Source organism: Theropithecus gelada, chromosome 18 (genome assembly GCF_003255815.1).
Source record: "Theropithecus gelada isolate Dixy chromosome 18, Tgel_1.0, whole genome shotgun sequence".
NCBI lineage: Eukaryota > Metazoa > Chordata > Mammalia > Primates > Cercopithecidae > Theropithecus > Theropithecus gelada.
This window is the reverse complement of record NC_037686.1, coordinates 56,708,076-56,727,532: the sequence shown is the minus strand read 5'-3', so window position 1 is coordinate 56,727,532 and position 19,457 is coordinate 56,708,076. Positions and strand designations below refer to the sequence as shown.

General features: G+C 40.1%; 2 protein-coding genes across 2 annotated transcripts in view; both read right to left on the bottom strand.

Annotated features, from left to right (window-relative positions):
• The window catches only part of LOC112611525 (serpin-like protein HMSD), a 43,404-nt gene extending 29,589 nt beyond the window's left edge, over nucleotides 1–13,815 (bottom strand). The window contains exon 1 of the mRNA XM_025365447.1: nucleotides 13,776–13,815. The gene's annotated coding sequence lies outside the window, so the exon portion shown is untranslated. The remainder of the gene's footprint in view (nucleotides 1–13,775) is intronic.
• Nucleotides 6,463–14,058, bottom strand: LOC112611334 (serpin B6-like). The gene is made up of 4 exons (XM_025365033.1): nucleotides 13,924–14,058; nucleotides 13,467–13,838; nucleotides 8,500–8,646; nucleotides 6,463–6,849 (listed from the first exon to the last, which is right to left on the bottom strand). The coding sequence occupies exons 1-4, from the start codon at nucleotides 14,056–14,058 to the stop codon at nucleotides 6,463–6,465; spliced, it is 1,041 nt and encodes a 346-aa protein (XP_025220818.1).
• Between the last annotated feature and the right edge of the window lie 5,399 nt (nucleotides 14,059–19,457).

The following is a 19,457-nucleotide window of genomic DNA, read 5'->3' as shown; positions in this document are numbered from 1 at the left end:
TTTGGCCAGTCCTTTGAGATAATGAATCACTATATAGGTTCTTCTTCTGTCCCTTTTCATTAATATTCTCCAGCCAAATTACTACTGCTTAGTACCAACACAATCCTAAATTTGATTAGAGTACTGAGACAAGTGGATGTCTAAGTCATTCAGAATACTCTGGCTGTGGTTTAGACACAGTTTGTTTGTCCCCAACAAAACTCATGTTGAACTTTAATCCCTGGTGTATTGGTGTCGGACCCAGTGAGATGTTTTTGCCTTAAGGGAATGGGTATCTCGAAGAAGGCTTGATGTGCTTCTCCTGGTAGTGAGTGAGTTCTCATTCTGGTGAGGCAGAATTAGTTCTCTCAGAATGGATTAGTTCCCCTGAGAATGGGTTGTTATAAAATGAGGTTCGTCCTCCTGTTTGGTTTCTCTTTGCACAGATCCACATCCCTTTTGACCTTCTTCACCATGTTAAGACATAGCACAGAAGCCCCCACCAGGCACATGCTGGCATCACACTTCTTGAATAGCCTAGAGAAGGCTATTCAAGAAGCCTAGCTAGGCCAAAGAAGCATCTTTTCTTTATAAAGCACCCACCCTCAGATATTCCTTTATAGCAACATACACACATATTAAGACAATGTTTCTATTAAAATATCTAGAATATTACCAAAACAAAGGCAAGCAACGAAACATAAGTATTGCAGAGCATCTGCTAACCAAGGATATACAGGACCCAGCAGAATTAAATTTGAAAAGCATTACATTAATCAGTATGCCTGGTTTTGTATTTTAATGAACTTATGAGAGAGAAAAATATCTCCTGATATGGCATTGCCTGGCAACTCCCATTAGTGCCATTAGAGCATCTGCTGACCAAGGATATGGAGAACCCAATAGAATTAAATTTGAAAACCATTACATTAGCAGTATGCCTGGTTTTGTATTGTAATGAAGTTATGAAAGAAAAAACATCTCCTGATATGACATTGCCTGGTAACTGCCATTAGTGCCTCATCAGTGCATCGTCATTCTCTCCATTAATTTCAAGGCTGTTATCAGGAAGTATTAAAGGATAAGGAATTGAATGTCAATGACGAAGAATTCTTTGGCATTTGAATGTGTCTTTTCCTTTCAGGGATTCTTGATTGGTTATACTGCAGATAGGAAAATTGAATGGGGAATAGAATCTCTGATAAATCCCAGCATTTTGGGAGGCCGAGGCAGGCGGATCACGAGGTCAGGAGATAGAGACCATCCTGGCTAACACAGTGAAATCCCGTCTCTACTAAAAATACAAAATATTAGCTGGGTGTGGTGGCAGGCGCCTGTAGTCCCAGCTACTCGGGAGGCTGAGGCAGGAGAATGGCATGAACCCGGGAGGCAGAGCTTGCAGTGAGCCGAGATCGCGCCAGTGCACTCCAGCCTGGGCGACAGCGAGACTCCGTCTCAAAAAAAAAAAAAAAAAAAAAAAAAAAAAAGAATATGGCATATCAGTAGAGTGGCCATGGGTGATTTGCCTGAAACTGTGCTAGTTCATACCAGTTGTCCTAGTGTCCTTTCTTGTGCAGCATTAACCTCAGAATTTTCAGTTTTTAATGGAGTAATTTTTCTAATATCTGTATTAACTCAAGCCAGGATGGGATTGGTAGACCAGCACTTTACACTTCAAGCATCTGTCACAGTCTTTCCTGATAGTGTGTGAGAAGCACATTCTGTTACTCCAGCCAGGGTTCACACTGCAAACAGAAACTAACAGTAAAGTGCAAACAAAGCTGCAAACAAAACAAACATCAGTATTTGAACAGGGGAGAGTTTATATAAAGAATTATTAACTAGCAATAGGAGCTTTTTTATTTTTAAAGACTCTAATGGGAGCAGAAATAGAAGATATTAAAGAGAAATTGCTACCTAATGGGTGGGGTGAGTAGAAATGAAAGAACTAAGGGTTTAGAGGGGACATAGGCTACGGACTGATTTGTGTCCCCACAACGTTATTATGTGAAAGTCCTAAACCCCAATATGATGGTATTTGGAGAACGGGCCTTTGGGAGATAATTAGGGTAAAATAAAGTCAAGTGGGCGGGGCCCTCAGAATGGGATTAGTGGTTTTATAAGAAGAGGAAGAGAGAGATTGCTCTCTCTGCCATATGAGGACACAGCTAGAAGGCAGCCTTCTACAAGCCAGGAAGACAGCCCTCACCAGAAACCAAATCTGCTGGCACCCTGACCTTGGACTTCCCAGCCTCCAAAACTCTGATAAATATCTGTTGTTTAAACTACTCAGTTTGTGATATTCTATTATACCAACCTGAACAAACTAAAATGACTGAATGCCCCAGGGCTGAGATTCGGAGCTCTTTGGAGCTGTGGCTGCCACAAAAACATGCAGTCTGCAGTGGCAATGAAACTTGCCAGAGGGCCAAAGCTGTTCACAGAAGCCATCTGCCCTTGCTGGAGGGTGTGGGCAGGCAGGGGCTGGTCTGTAGAAGTAAATGCCTAGTAGGGATACACTTGCTAGAAGTTGGGTCTTGACCAAATGCGGAAATAGCCATTGTGTGGAGAAAGCATGGCCTGAGAATGTGGCTACAGATGACCAAGTGGGCTGCTGGCCACTTACACTGAATATGAAATTCTAGGAGGACCAGAATCCAGAAAGAGCATTTCTACTGCTATCTCCTTAGAGTGTCCCTCCAGCTCCCTCTATTGGCAAAGCCTAACACTGGGCTAACCAGTTCAGTTTTTGCTATAAGATCTAGGTTCATTATCACAAAGTAAGTCCACAAAGGTAGGTTGAGAGCTGACAGACAATAAATTGATACCTGGCACAGTAATGAATAGAGTTCCCAGTTGAACTTGTCATTAAATCTGAAAGGCAACTACTGAATCTGTCTCTCTTTTCCTAACCCTTTGCAGAACCCTCCATTTCAAGGACAATATGTAAGAAACTAAGAAAGCATTATATCCTTTGTCAGAAACAACTAGGGACAGTGAACTCCTTTTGGAGGCAACGCTAGCAAGGGTGGGAAAGGAATCTGATGCTTCTTTCACCAATAGCCACTAGATGTGCCAAACAGGTGTGGATGGTCCATGCCCTGACCTGTGAATGTCAGATCAGGGTCAGCTTGTGCAGCAAACCCACTGGACTGGAAGCCTCCCTCTAGTCCTCTGCCCCCTCCATCACCTTCATTGCAGAAGCTGCAGGTCAGGAAAGGAAAGGTCACCTGCCGCATGCAGAAGGGCATCAGCTCCTTTAGGGGTATTTCCTGCAGGCAGAGCCTCTATGCTCTCAGTCCTCAAAGCATCCCTGGCTTTGGAACCCTCCTTTGCAACTGTGGTCCTACAGCCTTTTCTTAGAGAATAGTGATGAGAAAGCCTCAGGGTTCCCACTTATTCACGCGTAGGAAGAAGGAGGGCTCTCAGGACTTCCATCTATGACTCCTGGAGGGGGCAGTAACCCTTGCAGAGTTCGTATAGCCTAGATGAACTTGACCTTAGCTCTCTGTTCCAGGAACCTCATCCCCAGGTCCAGGATGATGTGTTTTTGGTGCTAGGTTTCCAAGCCCCACTTTTTAGATAAGAGTGTTACAGACCTAGAGAAACGAGACTTCATGTCAAAGGGAGACAGGTTTCTGGTCCCTGCTCCTCCTGCACTGTGCTGACAGTTGCCCTCTGGTAGGACTGAAGTAGCAGCTTGGCCTCTTATACAGAACCCAGTCTTTGGTATGATCAGATATTGGATCCGGGTTCTATCCCCTTGCTAGCTACAAGAACTTGCTCAAACTACTTGACTTCTAATTCTAGATTACTCATGGGTTTATTATTCCCGTGGATTGAATAAAGTAATCTATTTAAAATACCCAAATGCAAAGCAGCTATCCAGTAAACATCTGTGAATAGGCCTATGGAGAGGTGAGATCTACTGTTTCCTAGAATTAAATTCTAAATGGAATTCATTCTGTGGACACTTACAAGAAACACTGCTCAGCATAATAGAAATGTCTTTTGGTGCGATTTCATAATAGACATGGAGTTATTATTTGGGAGGCTGGACCTTTCGCTGAAGTGTAGTTGTTTTGATTATCTCATATTCACCTTGTTGGTGAAGGAGGGATCTCCCCCACTAAATAGTAGGAGACAACCAGGCACATAACATGAGACACTGGACAGATGAAACTGGCAGCAGTTTATTAGTCACATCTGCTCACAGCCCAAGGAGGGAGGTCACCGCATGCCATGCAGGGTCACAGGAGAGTTGCATTTGGGAAAAGAGTGAACCAGCAGGGGCTGTGGAAGGCAGGCTCTATAGTAACAAGAGGAAGAGGCAATTCCTGGTTCCTCCGGATGTGACAGGCTTATTTGAATAAGTTTCCAGGCTGGCAGGAAAGTGAGCCAGGTTGAGACCCAGGTGGGGTACAGCTGACTGGCCGATAGGGGAACTTAGAAGGGCAAGGAGGCTTCCTGCTCAGTGGGTGAACAGGGCGCACATATCTGACAAGAGCAGGGGACTGCATGGCCAGGCCTCTGAGGCCCTAAGTCCGTAGATGTCAAGGCAGCACATAGATTTCAGGTCTTACAAGACAGAAATAAAATATTGAGTGATAACTCTTCAAAGAGAATTTGATAAACATATAATTTTACAAGACCCTCTTGGCCAATATGCTTATTGTTACCTTTTATGTATTGTGATTTACATGGCTAAAGTCTGATTGTATTATAGGTCTGTAACAGATCAAACCAATATCATTAACTTTTGTAATTCACTATTGATATGATCTGAATATACTCATCCCAGGAACGATTTAAAAAACGTATTCCCGGCCAAGTGCAGTGGCTCACGCCTGTAATCCCAGCACTCTGGCAGGCTGAGGCAGGCAGATCACAAGGTCAGGAGATCGAGACCAACCTGGCCAACATGGTAAAAACCCTTCTCTACTAAAAATATAAAAATCAGCTGGGTGTGGTGGCACGCACCTGTATTTCCAGCTACTCAGGAGGCTAAAGCAGGAGAATTGCTTGAACCCGGGAACCAGAGGTTGCAGTCAGCCGATATTGTCCCACTGTACTCCAGCCTGGTGACAGAGTGAGACTCCGTCAAAAAAAAAACAAAAAAAAAACCAAAAAAAAAAAACCACATTCCCACATGGATGGTAGGCAGCTACTCTATTTACACTTCCAGCTCCCAACTACTAACCCACTTAACTGGACTTCTTGCAAGGCTGTGCAAGAAGGCATGCCTTTGCATAACGAACGGGGCGCCAGCCTATTGCTCCTGGCTGTAACACTCAGAAGCTCTCTCCGCAGTGAAAGAATCACATTAACTGATTATTCCCCACCTAGGATTATTCTTTCCAAGTGCAAGTGTTGGGCAGAGGAGGCAGCAGAATGAGAATGATAAACCTGGCAACCTCTGATACTCCCTCTTTCCTCTCTCAGCCCGCACACAACGTGGATGTTTCCTTGTACTCCTCAGTCCTATTCCCTCCCTGCAGCTAATTCGCCAACTTGGGTCAAAAGGGAAAAGTGAACTAGCTGTGGAATGCAAATATAAGTGGTGTCAGTGAAATAAGGGGCTGCCCAGGGTTCTGACTGCAAGGGTGTTGATGGAATAAGTCCTTTTTGCTGTCCCCTAGAAAAGAGTACCAATCTCCCTCTTCAATCTAACTAATCAGTGTGTTCTCTTCACACTGAACACTGCAATTTCATTTCAAGCCTGTAATACAAATGGCTACAGAAACCTGAGGTGCCTTTCCAAAAATACTTGAAATAAAATAGAAAGACATGTTCTGTATACCCATGAAGCTGTCTCAAACTGTGAATGGAACATTATCTACTCATCTCTGCCTCCTGATAACAATTGTAAATTTTCAGAGAAAGTGAATAGTTACATGTTTGAACAGGTTTGTGACCTACTGATCCCTATGAATGCAAACTACAAGTAAGGCAGAAACATACAAGAAGTTGGACTGATTTCTCACTGGTCTGAGTTAACTGCTCTCTCATCCTCTGTGCTGGCCTTGGAATTGCTGGTAAAGTTCTAGACTAGAGGTTGCTTGTATGGATTTCTGAGACCTCCTGCCCACATCTTCTACCCATTCTCCATTTCACTCTCTATTGTCTCATTAAAAATGGGTCTACATGTCAATACTATTCAGCAGAGAAGAAAGAAAAGCAGCAACAAAGGAGAGGGAGACAGCTCGTTCCAAGCAGAGTGGTTTGGCTGAATGGTTAGAGGTATCACTGCCGAAGTGACCACAGGATCCTTGGAGAATGTCAACTTCCAACTTTAGAAAACATTTAACCTACAAAAATACACAGAAGGGTTCTGAACAAGGAATTTCAAATTAGGCTCCTAATATCTCATTTTTGACCACTGCAATAATAAAGTCATTTTGGGTTTGCAGGCACACTATGAAGTGTAGAGAAAAAGTAAGTCAGTTAGAGAAAAGAGGACTACATTCAATGACTACTATTTCCTTATGGAGAAGAAAACCGGCGACAGAAGAGAATACCATTGGTTTTGCTGTGCTGGATGAAGAAAAGGAAGGGATGGTCTGCACAGAACCTGAGGGAGTAACTGGCACAACATAAAACCCTTTTTGGTGTGGTAGCTGCTGCTGCTTCTGTACCTTCCTCATTGACCTCCACAAAGGACTTGTGCATGACCTTGGACAAGTACAGATCCTTCAAGTCTGCCCTGTCCTGTTCTAAGGCATCGACCATGTCCATACTGCGAAGGACATCCTCCATGTTGTAAGTTTCCTCTAGTTTAAATCTAGGAAGGAAAACTTCCATCTCTCGTTCATGCATGTTGTCTGGCTTTGTCCATTCTATCAATCTCTCATAAGAAAGTTCTTTTTCCACCTAAAATAAGAGAGTGGGAGATTTGAAAATCTAATCAGTGTTGTCCAATGGGACTGTTTTCTACGATATTAACGTGCTCCGGCTGAGTTGCCTAATGTGGTAGCCATGAGCCATATATGGTTACCGAGCACTTGAAATGTGGATAGTGCAATAAAGACCTGTTTTGTAAATTTAATTTTTTAATGTAAGTGTACATCATCCCAAATGGCTAGTGGCTACTATATTGGACAGCACACATATGGAAGAAAGCACCTTAATGCGAAACCATTCGAGATGACTTTACATTTCAATGCCTTGATTCCTGGATTCAAGACACTTAGTCAAACCTTTTCCTTCATGTGGAAACTTACAACTTAGAGTATATTTGTAGGAGAATGACTGTCCTCTTAAAGTGTGGTGTTCTATCTTAATAAAAGCATGCTGGTATCTCAGACCTATCTTCTCTTTTACCCAAATTTCCTTCCAATGAATCCATCACCGTTTTCTGTTCTTTTAACTGCCAACATCTTTCGGCCCTTCCTCTGCCTCTGTTGCTGCTGCCTTCATTCAGGCCCTAATTGTGTCTTGTTTAAAATGTCATAGCAGCTTCCTTTCTTATCTCTCTCCATTCTTACTTCTTTCAATTTGTCCGTTGCAGACGTAAGGATTAGCTTTCAAGAGAAGCAAAATGCTACCCTGCTAAAAGTCTTCACTGACTCTCTAACACCTTGCTACTCAGTGTGCTCCATGGGCCAGCCGCCTCAACATCACCTGGAAGCTTGGTGGAAATGCAGCATCTCAGGCTCCATCCCAGTCCTACTAAACCAGAATCTATACTTTAACAAGATCCTTGGCTGATGTATAGACTCAGAACAGCTCTTCCACATATGACTGCTTTCTGAAGGGAAAACTCACACCTAGTGGGCAAGGCTGGAGTGAAGACTACTAATATTAGTCAATGTCATACTCTGCGCATTGAAACAAATGCCTTACATAGGCAATCTCCTTTATCCTGGAATAACCTTCATAGAGATGTACGGATATCATTTTCCACAGGAAGGAAAAGGCTAAGAGAAAAAAAGTCAAAATTGTAAAGCAAGATTTTGAGGGCTGACCTGATTTGGCCCCAACCTGAGTCTTTTCTGAAATAAGAGTATTTTCTTTTCTTCTTTTCTTCTTTCTGTCTTTTTTTTTTTTTTAATTTGATGGAGTCTTGCCCTGTTGCCAGGCTGGAGTGCAGTGGCACGATCTCGGCTCACTGCAACATCCACTTCCTGCGTTCAAGTGATTCCCCTGCCTCAGTCTCCCTAGTAGTTGAGACTACAGGTGCATGTCACGACGCCCAGATACTTTTTGTATTTTTAGTAGAGACAGGGTTTCACCATGTTGGCCAGGATTGTCTCGATCTCTTGACCTCATGATCCACCTGCCTTGGCCTCCCAAAGCCCTGGGATTATAGGCGTGAGCCACCGTGCCCGGTCAAGAATTTTCTAGATTGTGTTCAGCACTTAGAACAACATCCTGCTGGATATAACCATAAAAAGAGAAAAAGGGATGTGACCAAATATGTCAAGAAAACATTGGTAAAACCGAATTTTCAAAGTTTCTCTTTCCCTAAAAGCTTGTGAGAGCATTCACCATGAGAAAATGCATACTTTGGACACTCATTACCATTTTCAAATCAGTGTTTTCATCTGGAAGCATATTCAGCTCCTTTCCAACATAAGAAAGCAGCAGAATTTTGTTTAATATTTCTTTTGCATAGGTCATTTGAAAAGTTGATTTCTTAAACATCATTTGCACAGGATTTTCTTTGGTCTATAAAAGAAACAGGTAAAAATTAACTTGGAACACAACCGTTAATACACTGTACATACATCAACAGAGCTGGCCACTCTCTGCCCTTGGAAACACTTTCTTCCCTCGGTCTCTAGATTTCCACATTGGCCTCTGCCTTTAGCAGCCCTTGATTGTTGCCTCAGTTTCCAAACACTGGGGTGTCCACGGTTCAATCCTTAGTTTACTTTTCTTGGTGGACTTCAAAAGAATCAGAATATATCACTCCAAAATATGCTACTTTCGTTTAAGAATTATTTTGAGGTGAAGGCATTTGAGTTCCTGAAATATGTTATCTGCCTAAAAGCAGAGCCTCCCAAAAGGACTCAGAAGCCCTCACTTGTCATAAATTTGCTTTTTGGGTACAACTTTAATTTTCTCAAAGCTGAGAACTCTGTATACACTCAGCCAGACATTACGACTCGACTATTATATCAGCTATCCATTCTACCCTAAAGGATCCATTTATCTCTTAAAAATGTCATTTCTGTTCGCTAAGTTCCCTTTTCCCCCCCCTTTCCCATCCTAAATTAGATAAATACACTACCAATTCTAACCACCCATTTGAGTTACGCATAACTGAGGTCTCCCATGTGTATGGGTGACACACAGGTTGATCAATTTCTGTTCGCTTTTCTCTTGTAAATTCTCTTTTGTTACACTATAAGATCCTAGCCAGTGATCCCAGGAAGATAGAGGAAAAAGGCTTTTTTCTCCCCTATAATTTCATTTAGTCTCTTGAATTGAAATATGAAGCCAAATTTGCACCTCTGCCCTGGAACTCACCCCTATAGTCTAGACTCATCAATTTTGCTGCCTACGCGACATCTGCACCTGAACATACAACGTATAAAAGAAACCTCCAATTTAACATGTAACACTGGGTCCCTCACAATCCATTCCAAATCTGCTCCATCTCTCATCTTCCCTGTCTCAGTTGATGTGGATGCCATCCTGTAGGTAACCTTGACTCCCGTCTTTCTCTCACAACACATATCTCACCCATTATAATTATATCAGCCCCATCTTTAAAATGTAACCAAAATCTAACCCATGCTTCCTTCCTCCACTGCTATCATCCTAGTCCTGGATGGTGCAGTAAACTCCCAAGAGATTGCCCTGTTTCTTTCCTTATCCTCTCCATGATTATTCTCAGCCCAGGAGCCCGAGGGCTACTGTTAAAACACAAGTCACATCATTCGTCCACTGAAAACCCCTCTGACTCAGAGTGAAAGCAAAACTCTTTGAAATGACTTGCAAATAGTACATCAAGATGGTACTCAAAAAGTTTCAGATTGTAGAGCATTTTAGATTTCAAGTTTTCAGATTAGGGACTTGTTCAGATTAGGGACAAATTTTCAGATTAGGGGAGTTGTTTTCCCCTAGCTTTTTCAAAAGGTTTAATGCAAATGTGCCATTTCCTTCCGATAGAGCATCCATGACAGTGAGCCTGAAACAATGGATTTTTAAACAATATTACATTAATATAGGTTTACATGTGTATTTACTTCTCACTCTATCTATTACCGGTTAAATGGATACTTGTTTTCATTGAACAAATAGGTACACACACAAAAACTATACGAGCGCTTTTCTTACAAGATGTCATTTAATCCATACAAGCTGATGAGGTAGGTGCTGTGAGTGAATGTCTGCACTTTACAAGCAAAGAAACTGAGCTTTCACTTTTTAAGTCTGTTTCCCCTGAGATCACTCAACTACAAACAGAAGAGCAGGCATTAGAAACCAGGTCTTTGTGGTTCTAGGGCTCCTCTTAATCACCACAGTATAAGGACTTCCAACAAAAGAAGCAGCAGAAAGCAAAAAAGATACTTGCTTAAAACATGAAATTTGTAAGTAGAAAAACTATTGATTTCCAATACTGGTAAAATAGGTATTCCTTCCTATATTCCATATGTGATCAAGTAAATTAGGACACCAATATTTTCAGAATGTAACTTAGAACTATGTTTTTATAAACAAAGGAAGGAACACAGGGAAGGTAGAAGGGTGGGAAAAAGAAACTGCCATGAAAATATTTATACTTTCAGGATAAAAAATCCCATTTTAAAGAATTTCACTAAAGATAAAGCTCACAAGTACTGATAAAAACAGTATGCCGAAAGATGACTACTGAAGCACTCTATATACTACAGAGAAAATATTTAAATACCCAGCAACAGAGAACCAGTTAGATTCTGTCACATCCATGATTGAATATAAATGGAGATATTAAAAATCACAGTAATGCCATGAGAAAATATTAAGTATAATATTAAGTATAAATTAAGAATAAAGTTACACATAAGTATAATTCATCGATAAAAAGACTACAGGGGAACACTGAACATCACATATTTCTGGATAATGGGTAATTCTAATTTTATTTATATCCTTTGCTACTTTCCCTACAATGTGCCTATATTTGTTGTAGTGTCATTTGGTAATTTTGCTTTTATGAAATTAATGGACTTGCACTTAGTTGAAAAGTGAGATAACACTAGGCAAGATCTTACACAAATCAATCAGTATCTTCCCACTACTTCCAACTCCCTAGAAACAATCAAACTTCAGGGCAACCTTTCTCTTGGTATTTGCTTTCATATTTAGAAATAATTGTGTATACAACTATTTTTAACCCCACAATTTTTGACATTATAAATTGCCTTCCTAATTTAGGGCTGATAATTAATTTTCTTTTATCACTTACCACACTTCCTCTCTCCAAGTGTTTGCTTTATTGTGACTATATAGTATTCACTGCTAATCCAATGAATGAATAATGGATGCATTTCTTTTTTTACGTGTCTGTTTTTCCTTATGTTACTATTGCTTTCCCCCCCTTTTTTGTTTTCATTTTTTAAAAATCTATGGCAAATTCCCCTCCCACCAAATATTCTACAGATCACTCAAGCCCTTTCAGTAACTTCTTCATATGCTCGACCACATATGTATAATCTACCAGTCCCATTTCTCATCTCCCAGTTTCCCCCCTGCTGGTGAGTGCAGGTTTATTTAATCTGTTAAGATTTTCATTCCCAAAGCAGAATTTTCATAAACCGAGAACAACTTTTTCTACTATTATACCTTATTTAGTCAATGATCAATTAATTTCTTGTTAATTTGGTAAACAAATTGTTTTCCTTAAACTTTAAAGCACACTGCTAATACAGCAAATAGGTTATTTTAAACATTTAAGCATTGATGATAAAGCTTAATGTATCAGATGTTTTAAAGTTGTAATCACTTTGAAGAACAAACTTACAAAGTTAACAACAATATCATTAATAAAAGCATTTGTACAATAATAAACTGAATAAATCAACACTTATAAATCTGGTAAACTAGATTCTCCTAAGACTTTCAAACGTTTTAAAATACACACAACTGTACAACAGTGATTATAAAACTTATTTCTAGCACACCACTAGTAATACTGTGGGTTTTATTCACTTTATCTTCGCTCTATCTTTTTATATTTCCTAGGGTGATGGTAATGATTACTTTAATAACTTTTCTGGGGTTACATTAATAACAGACCATCTCCTATTCACAAAAACGATAGGATGGGGCTGCCAGATTGATGATTAGGACATGGGGTCTGACTGACCTGACACTGCTACTTTTCAGGTCATACTGCTATTTACTTTTATAGCCAAACAATATTTTTAAAGCCAAATAAATGTAAGGACTGTTTTGTGGTTTGGTCCTACATTGGGATTTCGCAAAGACAACCATTAAATTTCCTTTTTTTTTTTTGGCCAAATGCCTTTCCTTGAAATGAAATACTATTTGAGGTTCTTGAAATGAAATACTATTTGAGGTTTTCATGCATCTGGTTTGCGTAACACAGAGTTCTATCACACAAGTTGGCTTTCAAGGTCTCCTGGTTTAATACTTAGGCCTTCAGGTTGGTTTATAACCACTGTGCCTGTCAACCTACATGCCTATAGTCACAATTCCTACACAGCAATTGTATATGAATCATCACACGCATCACACAGCATTTCTTGTAAACATTATTGAAATTATGTCTTGCTTCCTTTAAACTCATCTTGCTCTTTTTTTTTTTTTTTTCTTTTGACACGGAGTCTCGCTTTGTTCCCCAGGCTGGAGTGCAGTGATGCAATCTTGGCTCACTGCAACCTCTGCCTCCCAGGTTCAAGCGATTCTTCTGCCTCAGCCTCCTAAGTAGCTGGGATTACAGGCCCATGTCATCACGCCCGGCTAATTTTTGTATTTTCAGTAGAGACTAGGTTTCACCATATTGGCCAGGCTGGTCTCGAACTCCTGAACTCTTGATCCACCCCCCCCCCCACCCCCCCACCCCAGCCTCTCAAAGTGCTGGGGTTACAGGCGTGAGCTACCGCGAACGACCCATCTTACTTGCTTTATCTGAATTTACTCAAGGACTCCTTCTTGGCTTTGTAGTAACATGTATTTCAATTAACACATGCTGGTTTTCGTTCTTGAGCAAATCCTCTCTACTTACCTACTGGGAATCTCTTTAAATTGGTTACTTTCTTTTTACACTATCCCAACATTCTTGCTTTCTGGCAACAGTATCTTCCTCATTTTGATTTTTTTCGAGTCCAAAAACAAACCATCAATGCCTCTCCTGGTTTCTTTTAAAGGAGGAGGAAGGCCAAGTACAAATTCTGAACACTGAGAGCATAAGAGTTTCGGCACCGACAAATAAATACTGTTGCTCTTGTTATTCCTGGAGGTCCCAGGCCTCACAGCCCCCTCCAGCGCCCAGCGGAAACTTCACCAGGGTGGGAGGCCTCATTGTCTGCACCTACTTCCAGCTCCGACAGGAGGCGTGGAGCCCAGGCAGGACTTTCACCCCCCAGCTCCTCGCCCATTCGCCCTGGCGTCTCCTCCGCGTGCCTGGACCCACAGTGCACACAGCCAGGTGCAGCCAAGTCCCTGCCCTTAGGGAGGCCCCGCCAGAGACCAAGTGAAGAAGGACAGCCCCAGGGAAAGGTCTGGACAACAGGCGCCCTGAGCACTTCACTGGCTTCCCTGTCGCGGGTTCCAGCCCTATTCCTGGGCTCAGCAGATAATGGGAATCCCGCGTGTGGGAACTGCTCCGAAAGCCAGACACCTACCCCAGTTCTCCGTGCAGCTGCCCAGGAGCGAGGTGAGACCTGGTCGAAGAGGCGGGAATAGAGCTGTCGGAGCGGCGCGGGGTATCAGCTTCTAGGGAGTGGGGAGGCGGGCGGAGTCGGGCCCAGCCAGGAACCACCCAGTGGGCGCCTGGGCAGGAGGGCGGGGCGGGTCCCGCAGGCCGCGGGATTTCCTGATGTGCGCGAAGCGGCCAATCTCTGTGCGGGTAAAAACCGCAACTGCCTGGGAGTTTTCAGTCAAGAAGCGATAATGCGTTTTGGCCATTTGGGGCTTTTCGTGGTTCCATACAGATTGTAGGAATTTTTTTTTTTTTTTTTTTTCTGTTTCTGTGAAGAATGACAATGGTATTTTGATAGGGATTGCACTGACTCTAAATTGTTTGGGTGGCGTTGTAATTTTAACATTAATTATTCCAACCCGTGAGCATGAATATGTGTCCATTTTCTGTGTGACCTCTTCATGTTTTTCTCGTCAGTGTTTTATAGTTGTCCTTGTAGAAGTCTTTCACTTCTTTGATTAAATTGATACTAGGTATTTTATACATTATATTTCTTATAGGTATTGTAAGTGGGATTTCTTTCTTGATTTCTTTTTCAGATTGTTCACTGTTCATGTATAGAAATCTTACGGATATCTTATATCCATTTTGGATTCTGCAACTTTACTGATTCATTTATTAGTTCTAGCAGTTTTTGAGGGGAGTCTCTTGGTTTTCCCGATTATAAGATTATGCCATTGGTGAGCAAAGCTAATTTTATTTCTTCCTTTGCAGTCTGGGTGTCCTTTGTTTCTTTTTCTTGCCTAATTGCCCCGGCCAGGACTTCCAGTCAGATACTGAATAAAGGGGGCGAAACTGGGCATCCTTGTCTTGTTGCAGATCTTATAGGAAAGGTTTTCAACTTTTCCCCGTTCAATATATTAGCAGTGGGTTTTTCATTTTGGTTTTTATTATTTTGAGGTATATTCCTTGTATACCCAATGTGTTAAGGATTTTTATCATAAAGCGATGTGGAATTTTACTGAATACTTTCTCGGCATTTATTGAAATGATCGTGTAGTTTTTGTTGTTGGTTCTGTTAATGTAATGTATCGCATTTATTGATTTGTGTATATTGAAACATACTTGCACACCCTGGTGAATCTCACTTGATTGTGGTGAGTGATATTTTTAATGTGTTGTTGAATTGGAATTGCTAGTAATTTTTTGAAGATTTTTTTCTGTTTTTACCTGTTGATGTGATGGATTCCTTTATTTGATTTTCAAATGTTGAAGTAGCCTTGTACACCTGCAATCAATCTTACTTAGTCACAATGTGTAATCCAACTATTTTACACATAGTTGGATATCGTTTGTGAATATGTTACTCAGGATTTTACACCTATACTAATGAAAGATACTGGTCATTAAGTTTCTTTTCTTCTCATGTCTTTGGTTTTGTTTTCAGAGTAATTCCAGCCATATAGAATGAATTAGAAAGTAGTTCTTCTGCTTCTATCTTCTGAAAGAGACTTAGAGAATTGGTGTAAATGTTTTCTTATTTATTTTTATTTTTTTAGAATTCACTAGTGAGTCCATCTAGGTCTGGTGATTGTTTTAGAGGGCTATTAATTATTGATTAAATTTTTTAGTAGATATAGGCCTATTCAAATGTTCTATTTCCTGTTGTGTGACTTTTGGCGGATTGTGTCTTTCAAGAAATTGATCCATGTCAGGTAGTTTATCAAATTTGTGGGCACAGAGCTGTCCCGAGTATTCTTTTATGATTTTTTTATTGTACATGGGATTTTTAGCATGTCACCACTTTCATTTCTGATATTAGTAATTTAGGCTTTTCTTTTTGTTTAACCTGGTTACTGTCACATCAATTCATTGATCTTTTAAAATAATTAGCATTTGTTTTCATTGATTTTTCTCTCTGGATTTCATTCATTTCTGATATTAGTAATTTAGGCTTTTCTTTTTGTTTAACCTGGCTACTGTCACATCAATTCATTGATCTTTTAAAATAATTAGCATTTGTTTTCATTGATTTTTCTCTCTGGATTTCATTCATTTCTGCCCCCATTTTTATTATTTATTTTGTTCTGCTTAGTTGGGTTTAATTTACTCTTCTTTTTCTGATGTTCTAAAGTAGAAGCTGTGCTGACTGATTTTAGAGTTTTTAAAACAAAGTTTCTACTTTTTAAGTTTATCCATTCAATGCCATGAATTTTTCTGGAGAGGTGACTCACATTGTCCAGTAAGCCAAGAAATGTTAAGTGTCTAAATAGTAAACTCTAACCTTAGGTGAGTAAAATATGGAAACTAAATAATCTGTGATTGAATCTATTGTTTAACTCACTAAACAAAATTAGTTAAGCAAATATTTACCTTCACTCCTTCATCTTTAACCCCTTCACTTTTTTGAAGTCTTATCCCATAGTTATGCTCAATATCTCAAATATTTTTTTAAAACACACTTTCTTTACTTTTATATATCATATGATTTTATTTACATAAATTTCAAGAACATGCAAACTGATCTATAGTGATATAAGGTAGATCAGTAGTTGCATGGAACATGGAACTGAGGACAGGGCAGAGAGAGGTGGGTGAGAGGCAGTATAAAGGAGAAGGGGATACTTTGGAGTGATGGATATGTTCATTATCTAGATTGCTTTTACAGATGTATATATATATACACATAGATCCAAATGTATCAGATTGTATATTTTATTTTTTAATTCATTGATTATTTTTAAATTAATGTTAATTATTATACTTTAAGTTCTGGGGTACATGTGCAGAACGTGCAGGTTTGTTACATAGGTATACATGTGCCATGGTGGTTTGCTGCACCCATCAATCCGTCATCTACATTAGGTATTTATCCTAATGCTACCCTCCGCTAGGCCCCCACCTCCGCGACAGGCCCAGGTGTGTGATGTTCCCCTCCCTGTGTCCATGTGTTCTCATTGTTCAACTCCCACTTATGAGTGAGAATATGCGGCGTTTGGTTTTCTGTTCTTGTGTCAGTTTGCTGAGGATGATGGCTTCCAGTTTCATCCATGTCCCTGCAAAGGACATGAACTGCATAGTATTCCATGGTGTATATGTGCCACATTTTCTTTATCCAGTCTATCATTGATGGACATTTGGGTTGGTTCCAAGTCTTTGCCATTGTGAACAGTGCCACAATAATCATACATATGCATGTGTTTTGATAGTAGAATGATTTTTAATCCTTTGGGTATATACCCAGTAATGGGATTGTTGGCTCATATGCTATTTCTGGTAATAGATCCTTGAGGAATCGCCACACTGTCTTCCACAATGGTTGAACTAATTTACACTCCTACCAACAGTGTAAAAGCATTCCTATTTCTCCACATCCTCTCTAGCACCTGTTGTTTCCTGATTTAATGATCGCCATTCCAACTGGCATGAGATGGTATCTCATTGTGGTTTCGATTTGCATTTCTCTAATGACCAGTGATGATGAACTTTTTTTCATATGTTTGTTGGCCACATAAATATCTTCTTTTGAGAAATGTTTGTTCATATCTTTCACCCACTTTTTTATGGGTTTTTTTTTTTCTTGTAAATTTGTTTAAGTTCTTTGTAGAGTCTGGATATTAGCCCTTTGTCAGATGGATAGATTGCCTAAATTTTTCTCCCATTCTGTAGGTTGCCTGTTCACTCTGATAATAGTTTCTTTTGCTTGCTGAAGCTGGATCCCATTTGCCAATTTTGGCTTTTGTTGCCATTGCTTTTGGTGTTTTATTCATGAAGTCTTTGCCCATGCCTATGTCCTGAATGGTAATGCCTAGGTTTTCTTTTGGGATTTTTATGGTTTTAGGTCTTACGTTTAATACTTTAATATATCTTGAGTTAATTTTTGTATAAAGTGTAAGGAAGGGGCCCAGTTTCAGTTTTCTGCATATGGCTAGCCAGTTTTCCCAACATCATTTATTAAATAGGGAATCCTTTCCCCAGTGCTTGTTTTTGTCAGGTTTGTCAAAGATCCGATGGATGTAGATGTGTAGTGTTATTTCTGAGGCCTCTATTCTGTTCCATTGGTCTATATCGCTGTTTTGGTACCAGTACCATGCTGTTTTGTTTACTGTAGCCTTGTAGTATAGTTTGAAGTCAGGTAACATGATGCCTCCAGCTTTGTTCTTTTTGCTTAGGATTGTTTGACAGTGTGGGCTCTTTTTTGGTTCCATATGAACATTAAAGTAGTTTTTTTCTAATTCTGTGAAGAAAGTTGCTGGCAGCTTGATGGGGATAGCATTGAATCTATAAATTACTCTGGGCAGTATAGCCACTTTCACAATATTGATTCTTCCTTTCCATAAGCATGGAATGTTTTTCCATTTGTTTGTGTTCTCTCTTATTTCCTTCAGCAGTGGTTTGTAGTTCTCCTTGAAGAGGTCCTTCACATTACTTGTAAGTTGTATTCCTAGATATTTTATTCTCTTTGTAGCAATTGCGAATGGGAGTTCACTCATGATTTGGCTCCCTGTTTGTCTATTATTGGTGATACGAATGCTTGTGATTTCTGCACATTGACTTTGTATCCTGAGATTTTGTTGAAGTTGCTTATCAGCTCAAGGAGATTTGGGGCTGAGACAATGGAGTTTTCTAAATATACAATCATGTCATCTGCAAACAGAGACAATTTGACTTCCTCTTTTCCTATTTGAATAAGCTTTATTTCTTTCTCTTGCCTGATTGTCCTGGCCAGAACTTCCAATAATATGTTGAATAGGAGTGATGAGAGAGGGCATCCCTGTCTTGTGCTAGTTTTCAAAGGGAATGCTTCCAGTTTTTGCCCATTCAGTATGATATTGGCAGTGGGTTTGTCATAAATAGCTCTTATGATTTTGAGATACGTTCCATCAATACCGAATTTATTGAGAGTTTTTAGCATGAAGGGCTGTTGAATTTTGTCAACAGCAGTTGCATTTCAAGCCTGTAACACAAATGGCTACAGACAGCTTACCTGCCTTTTCAGTAAATATTTGAAATAAAATAGAAAGACATGCAATGTATACCCATGAAGCTGTCTCAAACTACATTACTGTAATAGAACATATACAATCACCTCTTCCTCCTTGTAGCAGTTTTAAATTTTCAGGGAAATGGGATACTTCCACATTTGAAAAGGTTGTAACCCACCAATTGCTATGAATGCAAACTATGATTAAAACAAAAATACCCGGGAAATTGGACTGAATTCTGACGGTCTGAGTTAACTGCTCTCTCACCCTCTGTAATGACTTCTGAAGAGCTGGTAACCTTCTGGAATAGAGGACACTTCTGAGAATCTGAGGCCTGCTCACCACATCTCCTCCCTCATCTCCATTTCACTCTCTATTCTCCCTTTAAAAATGGGTTCCTATATCAATACTATTGAGCAGAGAAGAAGTAACATTTACATCTATCTTGTGCTTGTAAGAACAGCACAGCTGAACATGTGGGTGACACCTTGCACAAAGTAAAGACACAGGACTTAGCTCTGACAGTTGGAATGTGGGAGAATAGTGAGGACGGGGAGACACTTTATTTTAAGGGGAGTCATTTGGGTAAATGTTTAGGAATACCACTGCCAAAGTCACCACAATATCCTTGGGGGATGTCAGGCTCAGGGCCTAGAAAAAATGTAATATGCAAACACACA